The 21477-nt window shown below is 45.3% G+C and overlaps 1 protein-coding gene across 3 annotated transcripts in view; it reads right to left on the bottom strand.

Annotated features, from left to right (window-relative positions):
* EPHB1 (EPH receptor B1) overlaps nucleotides 1-21477 on the bottom strand; it is a 397032-nt gene that overhangs the window by 115983 nt on the left and 259572 nt on the right. For 2 of the 3 annotated variants that reach the window (XM_039837214.1, XM_039837215.1), the window contains exon 4: nucleotides 11046-11201. The exons of the other annotated variant lie outside the window; for it this stretch is intronic. In XM_039837214.1, coding sequence (XP_039693148.1) covers nucleotides 11046-11201 — 156 coding nt within the window. The remainder of the gene's footprint in view (nucleotides 1-11045; nucleotides 11202-21477) is intronic. 3 annotated transcript variants of the gene reach the window in all.

Here is a 21477-nt window from a genome sequence, read left to right as displayed (position 1 = left end):
CACACTGGTTTTTGACACAACCGGAGGATTGACCCTACTTGGACAAGGCCTCCCACAGAGCAATTTGTTCTTGTATGTCATTATAATTGCTGCAAATTCAGACCCTGAACCATCCCCAACCCCTCCAGGCACAAGCATGGCTAACTTCATGAGAGCTGTACACAGGCCCTTTCACTGGGCATGGGTACAAAGCCTGCCCTTTACTCAAGGGTGAGCAAATTCTCACCTCACAGGCAAGTTCCCTTTTGCTCACCAGCAGACAGCATCCTCTTTTGGGGAACTGAATGACCTTCTATCTCTGCTCACTGAGCACCGGCAGGGCTTGGTGGTGACTACAGCTTTCCACTGCCATCTGCTCCCCGACAACCACCCACCTCCTGTGCATGTCTGGCCCAGCAGAGCCAGGCTGCACTAAGTTTCACTCACTGAGCAGCCGCCATGTAGACCTCACTCCACTCCACACTGTCGAGCATTCTTTATTGTTATTTCCAAAGTGAGCAGAGCTCAGAGGTTGCCCAGAGAAGCGGTTCAAAAGGCCATCCTGAGCACCTCCGGCAAGTCTAAGCCCAGAGCCACAGGGTAGGGGTGAGGGGCAGTACGCAATCACTACCATTGCCCCATCGTCCCTCTATTCTCTCCACAGAATGGAGGTGGAGGACAGAGAGACCTTTGTGTCCAAGTGGCCTCTGGCCCTCTCCCCCTCAGCCTCTGAGAGAAAAATCCACTCTTCTTGATGTGGCTTCAAATCAGAGCACTCTTGGTTGAGAGGTGGGGACATGGTCTCTGGCACAGGCTGGAGGGAATCCTGGCCGTTCCACAGGCTGACTTCAGACTACAGACTGACCTTTCTCTGCAAAGTCATTCAAGATCATTTATCCATTAGGGAGTCCAGCTGTTAAGTCCACAGCCAACCCCATATCATAACGGTTCTCAGGTGTCTGGCTCCAACTGGGCACTTTATAGCCAATTGTGTGGAAAGTTTCTCAGAAGACCAGAGACATCGTTTCAAAATAAATCGCTATAAAATGCTGGCATCCTGGTCCTATGTCACACATAATTCAGAGAGCATGGACATGCCCAAACTATAGTACCCATTTCTGTCCATTTCACCCAGTTTCCCACACAATTCAAGAGCCCTCTTGGCAGGCATCACCAGCACCTCTTTGTACACTTCCAGTTAAGGGGAGATCCCTAATTACTAAGGCAGCTTTTGATCTCTTGAACAGTATTTAGAATCTACACTTACACTAAGTTGAAAGTAGCTTCTTTCTAAATCTCTAAGGAGAGTCAAAGACATTTGGGGCCTGTAGTCTTTGTCACACCCAACTGAAACTATCAGGGATATTTGTAGGTCCCTGCACCCACACTGTTGTATCCACATGTGTTACCAAACCAGGGAATTTGGAATATCATAGTTCTGGTTTGGAAAAAAGTTGGCTGGTACCAGGTTTCCAACATGGCAACTACAGTGTCAAGGAATAAAAGAGAAGGTAGAGCCTGGGACTCCATCCAGTGTAATGAAGTTGAAGGCAGATTCTGCACCTGTCATTGACCCTATACAAGGTCAATGATCAGTAACAGGGAGTGTAGTGGGTTGACATGGGTTGCAGGACTGACTGGCAGTGGCGACCTTGAAAGGTGACTGCAAAGAGGATGCTGGCCAGAGGTCCAGGAGTGAGACACATTCCAGACCTCAGTGGGCTTGGGTTTGGCCTCTAGTGTCAAAATTGGATCGGGATCTGATGCTTAGTTGCAGGAATGAAAAAGAGAAGACTGGGCGAACCAGGACCTTAGTCATATTTGGGGACCTGTGAGGAGCTAGAGCAATCAAGATGGTCTGTACAGATGATATACAGAGTTATGATCATGTCGCGATGGAGTAGAGACAAGGGGAGTGATAGTGTCAGAATTCAGTCAATCTAAGATGGCTCTCCAGAAGCATCTGCTCTAAAACGCTCATTCCCCCCACACATTTATTCTGTTCTTATTTTGGACTGCGCAACTTATGTATGACTTAAGACTCGCCTCCTAAACATTACTCATAACAACCAAAACAAAGACAACGATTCATTAAGTACTTACCATATGTCTAACACTGAGTTAGGTATTTTAGAAACATTATCACAACTGGCACAATAATAAATAATAGCTTTATTTTATGGAAAAGAAACAGAAGTTCAGAGAAGTTAGGAAACTTATGCGAGGCCATACTGCAAGGGAGAGGTGGAGCCAAGAGTCAACCCTGCTCTACCTGATCCCAACAGCGAGTCTCTTACAACTGGACTCTTGACTGCATTGGGTACCTACTGTTTAAGGTCATGGAGGCAGTTAAAAGAAATCAGATCAGCATGTCAAGAGCTTCCAGCCTAGTGGACAGAGAGAGCCCTACCCCTGAATAACTAACTCTAACCAGTGTAGACTACTCAGAGCACGAGTAAGGCCTCTTCCTTCATGGGGGTGAGGTACGATTCTGGCAGAGGACAGAGGATACAGAGCTACTCACTTCCACTTGTCTTCTCCTTTGAGGAAGAGAATTGGAGCAGGGAAGATTTAAGAACCCTGAACTACAGATACCATCCAGTTATAGCATTCATCCCAGGCCAGCCCTTGCTGGAACCAGAGCCTACAAATTTTCCATCAGAGACATTGCCTGAATACCACCAAGGAGCAGTCATGGCAAAAGAGGGTCTTAAAACCATGGAGTGGACAGCTTTGTTCTGATCTTCAAAATAGAGAAAGATTAAACGAGTAAATTTTACCTCAACTCCCTCCTACTTCCGCAACTTCACAGTGAAATCAGTGCTTCATGAGCCTGAAGGAAAAAGCGATGAGAATCGGCATGTCTGTAAGTACAAGTCAGGCCAAACGGCATTGTTTCTTCATCTAAAAGTCTATGAGCCTGCAGAGAACTAGGGAATATATATATATATTTTTTAACAGCTTTGAAAATAACATTAAAGTAGGGTAGGCAACTCCAATAATAGTAATAAAATAACATAGCTTACTTCCTGTATGCTAAACACTGTTCTAAATAGAACTACTACATTTAATACCCTTGACAACACAGTCACGCAGACATACACTCTCTATTTTATGAATGAGAAAATGGAGACACAGAGAAGCTATATCAGTTGCCCCATGTCACACAGCTAGCAAGTGGCGGAGTAGGACCTGAACCCAGGCAAAGACTCCAGAGCCCACATGCCCAACAATTATGTTAATACTCCTCATTTGAGAGATGATAAAGATTAGTATTCAAAATGATCTATACTTGAAAGAGCACTGTGCCTAATCCACAAGGCAAAATTTCTGAAGTCATATTTCTATGTACAGAAAAGAAGAGACCCAAATGGGCAGCATTTCCTAATGGGACAAACAAAAACATTGGATGTTTAGTGCCTAAAAAGTCTGGTAGGAGCTCATGGTGTAAGGGCTGCAACCAAGTGAACAATCAATGATATCCCAATCACAAGAGAAAATCCATCGCATTTCCACTAAACCCTGCTCCAGGAAGAAGGTCATTTGTTTCATTCCGGCTGCCATATTTTGAAAGTTGTATTAATAAATGTGAGAGATTCAGAAATGTCCAATCAGGACAGTGGGGCTCAAGAAGTCATGTGCTTTGGAGAATAGATAACACAACAGATGTTTAGCTTAAAGTAAGTGATTAAGGAAGGATGTGAAAGTTGTCTTTAAACATTGAAACTGCTGGCCTGCAGAACACTGGTCCTGCAGTGAATCAATGGTGAATCAAAGGTGAGGAGGGGACGAAGGCAGTGCCCAATCCAAGGTCCAGAAGATCTCGCCTACATCGATGGGTGACGGCTGCCTCGCAATGGAACAGAGATGCTCTGCAAAATAAATCAGCCGTCTGTCATCACGGATTTTCAGAAAAATAAATGTAAACTGATCACCTCTTAGGATAGTTGGAGAGAGAAAGCTGACGTTGGGGAAGAGTTTAGGTGTCACGACCTAGAAAGCTGCTCTGAATGTTAACAATCCGTGACTCCCAATGCTCTTATGATAAAATGCCGAAACAGAAACGTCAGCACATGTGCCCAGCTATTAGCTTAAAACTTAGAGCTACAGGATGCCTCATAAGGGTTATACCCACTTGGGTCAAACAACTGTGAAAAGAAATTGTAGATTATAAAAGTGTGAAAGCACGTGTATGCAGGCAACGATGACCTTTCTTGAAACAGCAGTGACAGTTACAAATAGCTTTCAGCTTGCAGTCACACTCCCTCAGTTCTGCATCCAGGTGTATAAACCATCCAAGTCCAGGCACTCCGAGAAACAGCTTGCCTATGACTCTTGTTCATCTATGACCCTCGTTTATAATTCACCTCAGGGAAAACACAAATTGCCTCTCCCTCAGAAGCACAAATAACATATTTTTATGTGCAACATGGATCACATATCAGGGTAAAATCAAGCAGCTCTTTTATCTATACAATGAGATACACACGGTATATATTTTACTAAAGCCCTGGTCGGCAATGGATAAAGCTAACCTTAAGAAAAGCCACCTTCTTTTAATATGTTGGAACTCCTAGACTGATAGAGGGAAATGCTTTTGAAAAGGTCTTATCTTTGAAAAGTTTTAAAAATCATCCCTAAGTGTAGTGTAGTCCCCAATTTGTAATACTGATTCCTGTGCTGGGTGGAGTGTTTGTCACCCTGAGCGGCCTTCCTGCCTACTGGCCTAAAGAAACCTTTCCTTCAGTGGCAGCCCCAGAGGCTCCCCCTTGCCCTATTTCCTGCTGGATGGGGTAGAAGACCATCCAAAGGGTGAGGCCTATCTCCCATTTATAGTCCTTTCCCACTTGATCCTCCATCTGAGCTCAGGTGAATGGTCCCCATCAGTCACTTTGCTTCTGCCTCAGTTTCTCCCTCAGCCTTCTCTGAGGGCCCACTCCAGCCAGGTTGTGCTCTCCGATCTCTACTCTCTCCCTCATCACTGCTCCCAGCCTCAGCTGATGCTGTACATTGGAGGTCTCCATACTGCTCCAACCACCCAAAAGTGAGAATGAACTGGAAACCAAGCCAGAGCTGGTGAGAGTTGTTCTAAGAACTAGTGAGGCCCTGCCTTGAAACACTCAGACAAATACATTCACACTCACACCACGCCCCACCCCTCTTCCAATCTCTCTCTTTCTCTCTCTCCATCCACCACCCTACCGCCGCCCTGCCAAGCCTGGCACATAGACATTGATGGGGAGGAGCAGGCCCTGTGGTTCCAGTCTGTAGGAATTCACTCAATGGCCTCTCTCCCCAGGAGTAATAAAGCAGAAGATGGAGAAATATGGCCTAATTCTAAAGCAATGTTCTCAAATTTCAGCATGCTTTAGAATCACTTGGAGGGCTTGTTAAAACTCAGATTGCTGTCCCCTACTCACCATCCCCAGAGCTTCTCATTCTGTAGGTCTAGGGAGGGGCTGAGAATTGGTATTTCCAAGTTGCCAGTGATGCTGAGGTTGCTTGTGTGTAGATTGCATTTAAAAACCAGTACTGTAGGAAAAAATATCATCGGCGATCCTGATGACCCAGCATGACCCAGCAGGAACCAAAAAGGTTGGAAGAAGGTTTATGAGCTGATGTCCTTACAGGCTTTTCAAACTGTCCCTAAGGCCAACATGCCTGGTTGCAGAGAACTTTCTTCTTTTCCTGTCATCCCAAGGCCATTTCTACTCTCTGGGACTTGGTACCCTTTTCTCCATTCTGGGCAATGCCACCACACTCCCGGGCAGCCCATCCAAGGAGCATGATGTCTGTGCCACAGGGACCACCCCACTGCCCTGTGATGGCTGGAATGAAAAAGTAAGCCAGCTGCCAGCCCCTAAAAGGATGAAACGTGAGCTTAAATGAGATAAACTGGACTACGCGAGGATGCGAGAGGGAAGAATAGATTCTCATCATTTTCTGTTGGGAGGCGGATTCAAGAGTCAGAGTAACAGCAAATCAGAATCCTAGTCATGACTATCTATACGATCCTCCTAAGAACTCCCCAAGTTAGCTCCCACAATGTGTGAGGTCAAGGCATTGGAGGTAGACAGACTTGAGTTTTCACCCCGGGGCTTCGCTGATATTCTGCTATTTAATTCTCACAACCCCCTAATTTTAGTTTCTCCATGCCCAGTTCTGCCTATGAGAAGTCCTGTTCATAGAAGATTAATGGGCCCAGGTCACACCATCAAGATCTACAGCCAAAGCCCCTGCTTTGCCACTCAGCTTGCCGGCCTTTCTGGTGAATCACAATGGGGCAGGGAAGGGGGATCAGGGGTGGTCTCTCGGGGAAGCCAGGTGGCTGCATTGCACCTCCTCAAGTGAGGGGATGGCAGGAGGGACCAGGGACAAGACAATGACCTCTGGAGCCCGTTCTTCATCCAATTTATATGATCAAAACTGCAGAGGTAAACCTATCGAATTTGAAGAAGAAATAAAGAAAAAGACAAGCACTAGCTTGTCTCTGTGATCCATCAAAGTTTCTCTCATGTGGGTGACAGAAAAAGGGTTTTTGTGGTCAGAAATGTAACAAGGTAATTATTTTTACACCAGTCCTTCTGCATAGTTTTTCACAGACAGCAATTTTATAAGGCATAATTATCTATTTTCACCTGCTTCATAAATTCCTCCTTTCTATTCTGTCTCCCAGTAAACTAGAAATTATTTAAAAATGAAGATGTGAATTTCAGTGCTTGGTTTCACATTGCTGTGCACTTCCTCATGTGTTCCTGACTGCTCCCTCTCTCAGGCTGACCCTGTCACACTTCCTGTGCCATAAGACCCTCCTGTGGAAAGAAGTGTACCTGACCCTGAGGAGTCACAATACCCTTGCTCCCTGAGAACTAAAAGCCAGTCTTGTCTGTCACTGCTGCTGTCCAGATTCTCAGTCCTGTCAGTCCCAGAGGAGAGGACTTGGTAGCAGCTGGAATTCCCAGATGCTCAGTCTGTGACTCCCCACTTCTCCCACAGCACATCTGGTTGTAATGGCCATCACCTTCTCATTGTTTTCACCAGAGTCCTCAGGCCAAGGTGACTGTGTGGTCTAGGGCTACGCAGTAGATTCTGGATTCTGCTCTGATGGTCGAAGACAGAGTCAACCTGGACTATCCTGAGGGTGTTACTTTTATTTTTAGATCTCCAACATTCTATCATGCTAGAAGCTTCCCTATCTGCTGCAGTCTTCATACTTTCCAGGAATATAACCAAAGCGAGTTCTAACAACAATTGAGAGTTTGCTATGAACCAGGCATGGTGCCAAAAATTCTATAATACCATTTTGCTTAATCCTCATAACAATCCAGAAAGGCAAATGTTATTGTGAGGTCATGAGAATAAAATGACAGAATGTAAGAAAGTCAAGGACTTCGTCCAAGGATGCAGAGAAGGTAAGAGACATGATCAAGATTCGAACTTTTGTCTGTGAAGTGCCGAAGTTCATTTTTTAATCGCTACAAGCAACTGATGGTTCAGTACGCTTTCCCAGAACCCACCCAAGATTGGGGCAATTTTGGGATGTCAGGACTCCCCAGGGAGCTTCAGGGTCTCTGGGTGGTGGCCCAGGTAGGCAACAGGAGGAGGAAGGTGGCAACTTCCTCAGCCAAAGCTCAGTAAGCCCAAAGTTCAGAGCTGGCTCCTCAGCCCATGACCTTCACAGTCCCTCCCAGCTAGCAGGCTGCACCTTCCCTTTGATCTCTTGCCTTGCCCCCTGTTGTAAGTGGACCCTTGATAACTTCTCTTTAAAGGTGGCCCCCACTGTCCATGTAGCCTGGCTTCATTCAGAGAGCTTTGTTAGCAGGGAGGGGTGGTGATCCACTTTTAGCACCCAGATCCCTGCTGAGAGCACAAACTTTGTCAAAGACAAGGCTGGACACAGGGCTGTGGGGCCCCTCAGAGATCAAGGGATCACAAACTCTTCCACGAGATTAAAAAGAAAAGAAAGAAAGTTATCATGCATTCCAAATGTTTAAATTAATTTAGAATAAGTGAACGCTTTTAACACTGTAACAATACAATGAATATATATGTGCTTGTCCCAAGATATTAATGGAATTCATTAAAAATATTAATTTTCAGTGCACTATAGGTATTTTAGCCTTGTAAAAGAGCACATTTTAAATTGTAAGGTTCTTTATAGCATTTTCAGTGTTGCCAGAGAAAGAGCATGACTTTTGATACAGTCTCATTTAAAGATGATGGCAACAGGCCAAATCTGAGGCCCTTGCAGACTTTGAGGCCAGGGCTCTTGGACACTCCAGACACTGTACCCTTTCCCCATGTCCACAGGACCTGGACACTAGATGCCCACTGTCCTGCACATTTTAGAAAGACAGAGAGCTCCCCTTTACCTGAGTCCAACACACTGTCCTGCTGGGCCATAACTTTTTCCTGATTGAATGAATGGAAAATGGCACTTGCAAAGTGAACAAGCACCCGTGCCATTCCCACCCCATCCAGCCTTCAGGTTATGCTGGGCTTGTGTTTGGCAGCCCTGCTCCAGTTGTAGAACCAGCCATGGTATGGGCTGTGCCTGGCCTCAATAGCTCCAGATATGCTCCTGGTATCTGAAAAATTATTTACTGTGGTGATGTGCAATGCCTTTTTAAGAGAACAGATGGTACCTCCAATTAGAATGCTTTAAAAGGAAACCCTAATGAGATTATAAAAGCCAACAAATTGACTTTTTCATACAGTACTTCCCTGGCACACAATACATCAAATATATAATGAGCCTCAATAAAATAATAGGTTTATTTACACTTGTTTTGCCTGGCGTTGTGCTGCAGCCCAGCCTGGCCTCTGGCACCCTCACCAAGTGCTTGCCCCTGCAGGCCAAGGCTGGACAATGAAAGCATCAACGAGCTGCTCTCGGGCCTGACCACAGATGAGCGTGGCTTTGATTTGGCGCTTTCTAGTCTGAACCAGCACTCTACTTCTGGGAGTGTAAGAGATCTATGTAAAGGGTGTGGTGGTGACACACAGAGGCAGGTCTTTCCCTCCTACTCTAAGCAAGGTGGGGAGAGTGTGGTGAGACCACAGGCAGTGAGGAAGGTGTGTCTAACTCCAGTGCTAGCTGGGCCAAGCTAGGAAAGAAAAGCCAGTGAGATATGATTTTAATGAGGTGGACTCAGGATGTGGGGAGGCAGAGTAGAGTAAGGGTCTACAGTGTGCCGACTAGAGGCTTTGGGATATTCCTTGTTATTTCAGGAATCATTCTTGTTGGTTCAAGCACATCAGGTTAGATAGCTGGAAGATAAGCCTGGAGAGGCAGGTAGGAGGAGTGCTGTTTGGCAAGGAGGACAGGTCCACATCAGCATTCTGAACATTTGCTCATTGACCTACCTTCCCTCTTGGTGACCTCATCCAGGGGCTGGATGGATTTACAGGGTGTATCTGCTGAAGTGGGAAAATGGGAGGCTCAGGTTTCTATTATGTGCACTAGTTGATCAGCAGAGGGAGCCTAGCCAGTAAGAGAAGGTTCACAAGCAGAAATGGAAGGAAATGTTTTCGGGGGAGAAACTGTGAGACCCTACGTGTATGCTTTGGCTATCACAGAGACTGGTCCTTAGTCTGGACTTCAAGGCAGCAGTGATGCAGCATCCTTAAGTTGTTTCTAAAGTACATTAAACAATGCGTCTCGGGCTCACAAAGACCCACAGGGGAACCTCAGAAATCAGTAGAGAAGTATGATACTGCAACAGAAAGACAGGGACTCTAGTGAGCAGAATAGAATAATTTCTGTTCATATCAATCCACCAGAGAGGGAGATCTGAGGAAAATCAGTTTACAAGAGGAAGAGCTTTTCCTCAGTTCAAATCTATAAACATTGATCGACCTCAGAACCTTGATCTGGAAGACATTTTCATTCCTCTTCTTTACCCAGCAAAGGTTACATACACTATAAGGCCAGAATTAAGAAATTCTACTCGGGGCTCAGTCAAACGGCAACTATGTATGAAACATTCCCTCTGTGTCCTTCTTCGCTGGGGGTCAGCGGAAGGAATTTTGTTCCTGGAGGTGAAGGGAAGGCATCTCCTTGCAGGGAGCCAGGCAACAGAATCCAATGCAGAATAAAGTTTTAGCATAATTAGGGTCTACCCTGGAGCAGTAACTTCAGCATACAATGGGAATGAAAAGAAAAATCATTGGTATTTTAGGAATGCAATACTTAGGGTGGTAGAAGCACATTCTCTAAAGTGCTGTGCAGGGAGAATAGTGCTTCCTGCCTCCCACAATTATGGGAGAGAAGATTGAGAGAGAATTTCCCCCACCTCCCTCCTTATCCAGGAAGTGGAGCTACCCACCCTCACGCTTTTGTCCGGATGACTGCCCTTCCCTCTAGAGCAGAGAATGGGAGAGCGGTGGACCTGAGGTCTTGGCCCCTAGAACATCTGCCTCAGAGATGCCCACTGTGGCCAGGCCTCTGGTCTTGTCATTTGGTGGGGGGCACAAGTGTTATACTATACTAGGCACTGGAAGTGACACAGGGAGATGAATTTATGGTCCTGGGACACAAAGACCTTCATTTAGTAAGTGAGAAGGCAAGTACAGAATAATTGGGCAATTGATAAAATTATGAGATTTTCTGAGGAGAGCCTGGTCACAGAGATACAGAAAGTCCAGTGAAGGGAGAGGATCTTCTTGGTTGTTAGGACCAAGGGGGCTTCTTGGAGGAGGTGACTAAAAGAGTTACTAGAAATTGTTGGAATAACCTAGTAGATCTTGATTTTGCTCTCAAAGAACTCTCTAGGTGGGTGTTTTTAACATGTGGTGGGCAGAAGTTGTCTTGCTTTGGTGGGAGGGAGACGGTAGCATCTGGGAGGAGGAGGTAAGAAAGAACATAGTCTTGACTGGGCTACTAAGCAGGGAGAGCGAGGTCCTGCATGCCCAGCATAGGAGCTGTCCACTTCAGCACCGCAGCTGGCATTTCTGTTAAGTACTGCAGTTGGAGACTGTTTTCTTAGTCTCCCCTGCCCCAAACCCACCACTTGCACTGTTAGGGAACCAAACTCCCTAGCCCAGAGCCTTTACTAGACACTTACTAGTGCATGCCACTTCCGGGGGGTCAAAATCTGCTCGGTAATAGCCGGTCCGGCAGGTGCAGATGGGAGACGCTTCTGAAGGGGATCGGCTGTTGGAGGGGCAATGGGAGCAGCCCTCAGCTTCCTGGCTGGCCTTGAACATCCCAGCAGGGCAGGCTGGAACACAAAGAGACCATCTGAGAATTAACGGGAGAGCAGAAGTCAGAGGTCCTTCCCCAGAACTGGAAAATGAGAGATTCTGCCCCTCCTCCCAAAGGACATTGAGATACCCTCTTACACAAAGTGAGCATTTCAGACTGAGAAAACCCCTATTTAACACTTCCAATTCTTCAAACATCTTTAGCGAAAGATCCCTTCTTGGCACCAATGGCCTCTCTCACTTGAACAATGTGAATAATGATTTTTCCCTTCCAGGTGTGCTGAGAGATTTAAATGAGAATGAATCTAATACGTTGCTCAGTGTCTGGGATTTAAGTGCTCTATAAATAGTTACCCCCTCCACTTGGTTAACAGCTAGGGCCTTACTCTGAGCCACTCGCTGAAGGAATCTTGCCTAGTGTCCTTGGATGAAACAGGGTCCTGGTTAACAATGGACCAGATCCATAGTTCTTAAATGTCATGTTGCAATACACGAAGGACACATGTGAGTTGTGTTAACAAGCATTTGTTATGAATGATGGTAAAGGACTAGAATTCATGAGTGATTCTTTAAAAAGAAATAAATTAAAGTGATTTCAAGGTTACTAGATTTATAATATCATTCTCTCTTAACTGCATTTTGAAATGTTTTCAGGGGTGGGGCAAAAAAAGGATAGCTTTGCAAGCAACGAACCAGGGAATGTGTCATGTACTTGGTGTCATCTATCATGTACATGGCTGTGGAGAAGGTTGGGAAAGCCTGGCACAGCCTCATGTCCACTAGCAATACCTTCAGATATGAGGCACTTCCTCTTAATTCCCTATATGGTCAGCATGTGAAGAGCCACGACCCAAAAAGTCTGATTCCAGCCTATCCCTTGGGTTTTCACCATGCCTCATCTACGGAGACCCTCTACTCCAGATATCTGATCTCCTCCTTGCTGATTCTTCAAAACACTGCTCCTGCCTACTCTGCTTCCCTGAGGCCCTTCCTCCCCATCTTAGCTCCCGACTCTTCCTGTGCCCAGGTAACCTGCTCTGGTTCATCCTCCTCTGAGACCAGGTGAAACTTACTGCATGGTCAATTCACTTGGCTTTCTTCATTCATTCAGCAAACCTCACTAATTCATTCAGCAAACATTTACTGTGACCCTCTGAGGGCATGATCCAGGGAATTTAGAGAACACAGCCTGCCTTCAAGGAGCTCTTGATCCAGTGTCCTCATACAATTATACTGTAATATGGTTGTCGCTGTAACAGAAGTACCATCCATTATAATAGCTTCTACTTACAAAGCTCATCTTCCCAAATATATAGTTCCCTCATGGGAAATGCAGAGTATCCTTTAATAATAGTAGTAGCCACCATCTGTTAACATTCGTGTTAAGTGCTTTACATTCATTACTTCTATGGGGTAGCTATTATTATCTCCATTTTGCTAATGAGGAAATTGGGACACGAAGAGGATCAAAAAGTTGCCCAGTATCACACTGTGGGAGAAATGATAGTGATGACATACACATAAACTATTTGGGGACTATCGATAGCTTTTCTACTAAGACAAGAAGGAAGGACTGTTTCCTGTGCTGGAAAAGTTGTTTCACTCTTTTGCTCACTTGAAGTGAGGTACAGTGTTTCAGTTACTCTGGAAGTGCCTTGGGGTGGGAGCTCATCTTGGATGGGAAGCGATTTCTGAAATGAAATGTTCTGAAATGGTCTAACCCAAGAGTATTCCATGGCATCCATGCTCTTTGGGTTGTGAATATCTGTTACTTACAAAAGGATTCTGAGGCCAGATATTTTGAAAATGTGGATTTAAAAGTTAATCTCATTTTTTTATTACAGAATTTCTCAGAACTTCCAAAAATGGGATACAGAATGCTATGCTTTATCACCAAGAACCCTTATTTTGTAGAGCATCCTCTGGGATTTAATTCCCATGGTACACACTGGGGTAAATATTGTCTAGATGATTCAATATGGTTCTTAAAGATTTTCATTTTAACCCATGTAAATGTGGCCCACTTGCTGACCCATCTGAACACATTCAAAAGAAACTTCTCTGTAGAAAAGAAAAAACAATTCAAATCTCTACTAAAGACTCAACAAATAAAACCCCAAAGGGAAAACCCTGAATGACATACTCAAAGTATCAAAGGATTTCGCATACTGATCTATCTTTCCAGGTCCACTCAGGACAGTCTCTTCCTCTATTTCTTTCCTCCTCTTTCCCTTTCTTCTTTTCATATCTCTTCATTGTCTCCTATGAGAAGCTCTTGGCTCTTTCCACTATAAATGGCCTAGCACTCCTGGGCCCTATTCACTTCTGATGCTGAAGAACACAGAGAAAGTCCAGGCCTGCACTATCCAAACGCAGCGGAAGCTCTTTACCTGGAAAGTGATGCCTCTCATGCATTCATTTGCTCCCTTCCACGCTGTAATTTTCTTAACGTATCAGTCCAAGAGGAACAAGGTATTTTTTCTTTCTAGCACTTAAAAGCCTCCTCGCTTTACATTTCATAAGTTAACAGCATAAACAATCATCTTGATATCCACAAGTGGCGAAGAAATTTGTAAAGTGCCTTCCTGAGATTTCTGATGGAGGAAGGCAGACCTGGGTGTCCTGAAGTCTCTGGACTCTAAGGCGGCCAAAAGAGGAGGAATTGGAGAAGAATGGGTCCAAGCTGGACTTTAGGGAGAGAAGGTCAAAGAAAGGGTGAGGAGAGAGGTCCTGGGAGAGGGTGTGATTCCATACTCCCCAGGGCAGGGAGTACCAGGCAGTGGTTAGACAGTCCTGGGTCTGATTCCTGTCTCTGCTTGTTCCTAGGTGGGTGATCACTGGCAGGTTACATAATTCCTCAGCACCTCAACCCGCTCATCTGTATAAAGGATATATAAAAGATACACTTACAGTTCTCACAACAACTCCCACCGGTCATTAGAATTTAATAAATTTAAATATGAATATGTGCCTATCATTCATAAGTGCCAAATTATGCTAATCTTTTCCACCCCTACTTACCCTCTCCCTTTTGAAAAACAAGTTTTTTTTTTCAGGGACTTTTAGAATTTAGGGTCAGAATATAAGTTTTGAGTCCCAAAGCAGGCAAATAATTCCTGGAACCAAATGGAAAAATGTGTTTTTATGCAGATTATTTGTCTTGTATAATAAATGAATCATTATACCTATAAAATATATTTTACCTAAAATTACCCAACGGATGAATCTCTTTAACATTCATATTTCATAAGTTAATATTTTAATAAAATCTGTGTCTAGACATTCCCTAATTTATAAAGAAGCAGCATTCCTACGTTCATTTATTAGACTTTTAGGTTGTAACTTGTAAGCACACTTGTGCTATATTTTCTCATAGAATTAATGTTTTAAGTAACGGTTAAAGTGGCAGGCTAGTCCACAAAGCCTTTTTAACTCATTTTGTATCAGATACTACTAATAAGAAATGCAAGTTAACAATATTGTTATTTTATTAAAAATTTAACATAGAAAAATAAATTTTAAAAAACTATGCCGTCCCTTGAGAAAAAGCAACTTTAATTAGAAGTGATACATGGGCCTTCTGGGTAGATTCTGAATAAGAATATTTATTCCAAGAAAAGCAAAAGCAAATGGCCCAGGAAAGTCACCTGAGTATGTCAAGCAGCTGGGAGTTAATATGATAGAGCATGATGCAGACTCTGGCAGCCTGGAGACTGCTCACCTGCCTAAGGGCTCTACAGTTTCAGAAAATAGTAATTACAAACTGTTTGGCCTAACCAAACATATAGCCACACTTAAAGGCAATTTTGAGGTTGATAACACAGTTCTTTGCTTTACTATCATTCCAAAACTTAGGGGTTGCCTTTCTCTTGATACAAAATTATAGTCAGCACTATCACTACAGTTATAAGCACCTCATTCGACAAATGTTTACTGAAGATCTGCCACGTGCCAGGCACCATGTTAGAAAAATAGAGCTGAATGTAGGGGGTGGGGAGACAAACTTTAGGAAGCACCCTTCCTGGTGAGGGAGGCAGACAACGAAATGCTGATTCCTTCAATATCACGTGATCTGTGCTATGCTTGTGTGTGCACGGGGAGACTGGTCAGGTAGGATGCACATCATTTTGGGAATCCATTGTTATGAGATGGGGAGGGGAGATTCAGAAGGAGAGGCAAAGACAAAGCAAGAAAGGAAGAGGTGGAAGAACAGGAGAGGTAGAAGGGAAATTAGGTCAGAGAGTGCCCAGCCCAGGATCTCAGCAGAGAGGCTTTCATTATTATTCCAGCGATGAGTGGAAAGAGAAGTGGTTCATGCGCCTTGCTGTGTATTCACACAAGACCTTTGCCAGTAGGACACCTGTAACTTGGAGGGCTGTATGGTTCTGACACGAGTGCAGCCCACAATTGCTTTGCTTCCTTAAGAAAAGGGGGTTAACTACCCTCCATTGCAAGTGATCACAGTTCAGACAGGTGATAAATGGAGCTTTTGGGTGGTATCCTCACACACACACCTCTTTCCCCACCCCTGACTTTGGTGAAGAGGAAGAGACAAGACCTGAGTACCCATCCCTAAGCATGTGTGCATTTTCTACTCCCTAGGCAAAATACACAGCATTTCCCTCCACTTCAAGTGACAAGAGACTGTACACGTCACCTCTAGCTGATATCCAGAAGGTCACCTTGAAACGCCCACCTAACTTCTCAGAGCCTCAACAAGGTAACAAATTACCTGGTGCTTACAATGCTCTTGAGAACCGCCCCCCTCTCGTCCCTGCACGCAGACTTCCAGTGACACTAAATCCATCACCTACAGTACTATTACTTTATAAAGAAACAGATTAAGTGTCTCATAAACAGTGCAGTGATTGAGATAATGGAAAGCGCCTCTCGTCCCCATCTGCAGCATCAGGTTATGAAGCATTTCCAAGCAGCCAGGAAGAGGAAATTAATAGAAGCAAGAGGGAATAACCACTTTTATGCAATTTCCTCAGGAGATAGTGGACCATCTAATCTTTATTGGAGCCCTTTAACCTGTCACTCAGCACTCACCAGAGCCTCTTTAGCTCTCACAATTTTTCTTGATGTCGAAGGAAGATAAAATGAAAACCTCAAAATACGATTGTATAATTTTCATATGTGGAGGGCGCACATTGCCTGTGTCCCTCCCCCCTCAAATGAGGCCTCAGAAAACAACATTTTTATGCAGCAGAAATGTGGGAGAGCTTAACTATTCCCGGCGCTTGGTCCAGGGGGTCACAGCTACTCTGCAGGAAGAAAATCTCTCCTTGCATTTTAAATGTGATTCTTCCCTCCACGGCTGCCTTCTGTCCTTGCTCTTTCTTTTTAATAATCTGATTACTTCTCTTGATCTAATTTTTCTCCCCCAGATGAGTTTGCAAAGGTTCATGCCAATGAATATTCATCCCCTGCTTAAGAACTGGTGCCTTTTTCTCAAGGCAGGTGCAGCTCAGCAGCTGGCTCTGAGGTCTTCCTGCCTCTCGGGGTGACAGTGAGAGGGGCAAGGCACCTACTTCTGTCCAGGAAGAAAGAGGTTCAGAGCCCCAAGTTGCTTACTCCTAGAACCTCCTCTTCCTCTCCATACTTTGCTCCAGCTCTGTAGAGCTGCAGAGAACTCTAGGGTGGATGTGAGGAGGGGAGGCAGGAGATTCCCGTGGGAAACGCACACAGCTCTATACAGCTCTTCCCTTAGGCCTCGTGGACTCACATTGGGCTTGATATGTATACTTACTCCTGTGCCCAAATGTCTCCATCACCTTCACACTATTGATGGCTGACACCATAGGTACTTGATTCTGGAACTCCAGGCATGAAGCTCCCTGGAAGAAGGTGGCCCTGGGTGTCCTTGCTAGAATTCCGTTCTCTACTTTCACCAGCAGCCTTTGCTCTTTCTACAGATGGGTGCCCCTGGACAACCCCAGGGCATCTCATTGTGACCCAGATCTTTGTGATACTCTCACTTCCCAGTGTGTTGACGTGAATATAAGGGGACAGCAAAGAAGTAGTTCCGGCATGCATACTTTCATCCATTCAATTATGTACTAGTTTGAAAGTTCTCTGAAGGCTGATCACCTTTGCACTTCCCTCTCCGCGGTGCTAAGCACGAGCTTACACGTAAGCACAACACAGTCTGTGGCTGGTTGAACTGAATACTCAATGAAGGCCTGATATGATAAGAATAAAGATAAAAGCTGTAATAAAAATAATAACAACAACAAAATATATGATCTTAGTATTAGATCTTTTCCATGCAAAGATCTTTTCCATGAAAAGATTTTTAAAAGCTTTTCTGTACTAAGGCCTTCAAAATAGCCTGAGCTTTGATTCATCATTCTACTTCTAAGGACTCATTCTAAAGAAAAAGCAAGCAAATGTGAAAAAAAGATTTATGTTAATGGATGTCTATCCCAATGTTATGCAAAATATGGAAGAAAGAAAGGAAGGAAGGAAAAAGAAAAGATGGAGAAAAAAAGAAAGAATATAAATGTCAAAAAATAGGGTATTGACTAAACGAATCGTGGAACGTCCATAAAATGGACTACTACACAGTCATTAAAATTACACCATAGAAAAATATTTTAAAAGTAGGTTTAAAACTATATGTACAGTATAAACTTCATAATACACATAAACATACACATATACATATGCACCTGTATACACACAGGCATGCATAGAAATAAACTATGCTCACTAAAATGAAAACCAGGATTGGAAGCACCACTTTATTTTGTGTTTTTCTGTAATTTCCCTCCCAATGTTTTGCATTGTATATACAAGACTCGAGTAATCAAAAAAAAATTCAATCATTACATATTTAAATTTGGGGAAAGACACAGAAGTATGGATGGCAGCCTCCAACTCCAAGTTGCTGAGCTGAGCAAGGCAGTTCAGACTAAGCTGATTACTGAGAAAAGCTCTACCCCAGAGCTGCAGATGGCTTGTGCCAGAGATCTCTGGAGGAAGGGGAGAGTAAAGAGAAGCTGGGAAGGCTGCCTGGGGAAGGTAGCACATGCACCGGCTTTGAAGGACAGATAAAATTTGATGCAGAAGTGGGAGGGTGGGGCAACGGGAGAGGACTCCGAGAGAGCAGGCCCTTGGCTTGCCTGGGAACCTTTGGGTAATTGCAGAGGTTGCCAGGAATAAGAATAAAGCACTCGTGGGGGCCATGGCACTTTCACTTCTATAAGGACCAGCACACACGAAGCCAAATGGATCTCCAGTTTCTGCCTCCCTGGGCCTGGTGCCAGCTGTAATGGCCTGTGCAGAGGGGATACTTAGCTATGTCATACACTCGTATCACTTTTGGTGACACTTGCTGAAACTGATGAATGCTGCAGGCACCATGACACAGACGAGACTGTAACTTCCAGTGCTATTAAGCTGCTCAGACAGCATCAGCGGCAGGGAGCTCAGAAGGCATCAATCAGCGTAGAGGTTGTTAAAGAGGCGGGGTCAGGATGAGGATGCTCTGCCTTGGTGGAATGCGGAGATCATTGATCAGGACTGAAGGGTGACAAACAGAAGAGCACTGTCTCAAGAGGGTGGGGGAGGCACTTAGGTTCTTATCACTAATGGCAGTCTGTCCTCAGAGAGCAGCTGGGTACAGGTCAGTCAAGGCCAGGTTCAGGCATAGGAGGCTGGGTGTCAGAGCCTCACAGAAGGGAGTTTAAGGCTGCATCCTGCAATTGTGGCCCTAGGTCAGTGTGGTTGGAGAGTGAGGATAGCCATAAAGCAAGCCCAGGTGTTTTCTAATGATCTAGACAAGCGAACTGTCTCAAACTGTGGTCTCCGGACCAGCAGCAGCAGCAGCAGCATCGCTGAGAACATATTAGAAATACAGAATTTCAGACCCCACTCCAAACCTACTAAACCAGAAATTGTAGGGTGGGGCCCAGTCATCAGTGTTAGCAAGCCTTCCAAGAGATCCTAGTGCAGCTCCAGTGCCCTAGACACCCCCGGAGGAGTGGAAACATTATGGCCTTGGGATCTGAGAAAACTGGTTGTGTGGTATTAAGCAAGTTACTTACCCCTCTGAACCTCATCTGTAAAAGAAAAAATGCTAGGATAACTTTACTCTCAGAGCTTTTGTGAAGATCAGTGTAATGCAGGTAAACTTTCTGGAAGGTAGCATCTGCTCAGTAAATAGCTAATGTTTTCTACAAGGTGCCAAGCTGAATGTGTATTAATCATTCATTTTAAAGGATTTAAATCGACTGTGCTAGGCACTGGAATAACCAGTGGGTGAAACAAAGATCTGCCAACCCCTCCCAGGAGCTGACATCCTAGTGGAGAAAGACACAAACTACAATTCCAACAGATGAGATCAGTGAGAAGGACAGAGAGGGACCTAACCGGGTCTGGGAAGGTCTCAGGCAAGTGACGTCTAAGTTGAGACACAAAGAATAAATAAAAATCGAACAGGTCGGCAGAGGTAAGGTGGATTAGTGACAGGAGACAGAGAATCTTCCACATGGAGAGAGCAGCATGAACAAAGATCTAGGAGAAAAAATATGACTCAATCAGGAGACTGAGCACACTGCTTCTGTTGAGGTGTAGTGTGAGTGCCACAGGCTCAGCTAGAGAGCATCTGTGGGGTGGATTGGGGAAAATAAATGAGCGAGGAGGCGGAGTCTGAAGAGGTAGTAACCTGAGCTTATGGCATCAAGCCCCCTGGGCTTTTGCCCTGAGGTCCATGAAAGTCACTGATGGGATTAAAGTTGGGAAGAAACACAATTGGATTTTTGTTTCTGAAGGATCATACTAACTGCTGGGAAGAGACGGAATTGGAGGAGTAAGAACAATTAGGGGAGACACAGTAGCCCAAAAAGCACTAATGACCCAGTGTAGTGGAAATGGAGATATGTAGATGGATTCAAGAGTTGTTTAGGAGAGGAAGACCTGGTGATTAATTAGCAATCACTCATTCATTCAACAGATATGCACTGAGCCCCTACTGGGTGCCAGGCAGTGGGCCAGGTGCTGGGTATGAAAGACAAGGATCTGTTGTCTGGCTTGTGTCCCCACCGATCCTCCACGTTTCATCCACTCAGGTTACGCATTTTCCTCTTCCTGGGGTTCTCCTTCAAAAATCCAGCACCCTGGCAGTTCACTGTCCCTATGACTTTGAGGGTTTGAGGGGTAACATTAGGAAAGGGCCCAGAACAGAGAAGGTAGGGAAGGGGCTGACTCAGAAACCAGGACTGATCTGGTGCCTCTGTATCTGGCTGTGTCTGCCCCTCAAGTCTGTGCCCTACCTGCCAGCCTGCAAACAGGGCAAGAGGAGCCCCTGCACCGAGGAGGGGTGCAACTCTCTTTAGATTCGGGAATCTTCAGGGTAGCCAAAGCCTTCAGGACTTTGGAATGGGACCAAGAGGAGGACTCTAGCAGGAGACCCAGATACCACATCTAGTTTATTTCACTAGCCCCTGAAGGAGTGGCATTACCTGAGCCCCTCCCCACAGAGCAACTGGACAGCCAGTCACAGCTGAGAGCTCCAGGGGCAACTTCCTAAGCTTTAGCCCAACAGAGCCCTTCCCTTTCACATGCATGTCTCATTCATTCAACACGATTTTGGGGAGCACTTTCTACGTGCCCTGAGTTATATACGAGTCACTTTCTTCACATTGAGCAAGAAGAGGACTATTATTGAGAAGTGAAGGTAGACACGCAGGGAAATCAGAAGTGGAAGTGGACCCCGGAGGCGCCCTCAATCCAGAGGTAGCAAAATGGCCAGATGGGAATGGACTTCTCAAGATTTTGGATATCAGGGCAGGACAAGGCCTCCTGGAGAAGAGCCAATGACATAGCCGGGTGGTGAAGGAGGTGAGTGAGCCCTGCGGGGGGCAGGGGTGGAGGATCTACCCTTTAGAAGAGGGTGGAAGCACCCTGCCAGCAGCCAGGGAAGACTCTTCTAAGGGAGTATGCCCTCCCCATTTCCCTCTCCACCACCGGGGAGATGCTTCTTGGGGCAGAGAAAGGTGAGGGCCAGATTCCTCTGGCCACCCCTGAGAGTCCCAAGGCCCTCTATCCTGATTGGACCCATTGAGCCACCAGCAGCCAGGCCCAGACTCGTACTGCTATGCCCATGTGCGAAGCAGGTAGGGAATCCCCAGGTGTCCCTTCTCCAGGCCCCCTCCCCACCCAAATCAGAGCCCGGCTGCCAACGTTCTAAAAAAACCATCAGTCTGGTAGCACTGGGCAGCGGGTGAAGGGGACAAATGCTGGCGGTCAGGCTGCTGCTTTCCATGTTTTCAACCTGAAGTGTTTACC

The sequence above is a fragment of the Pteropus medius genome, unplaced genomic scaffold, assembly GCF_902729225.1.
Source record: "Pteropus medius unplaced genomic scaffold, Ma_sr-lr_union100, whole genome shotgun sequence".
Lineage (NCBI taxonomy): Eukaryota > Metazoa > Chordata > Mammalia > Chiroptera > Pteropodidae > Pteropus > Pteropus medius.
Note: the sequence above shows the minus strand (reverse complement) of the source record. Positions and strands in the feature narration are given on the sequence as shown.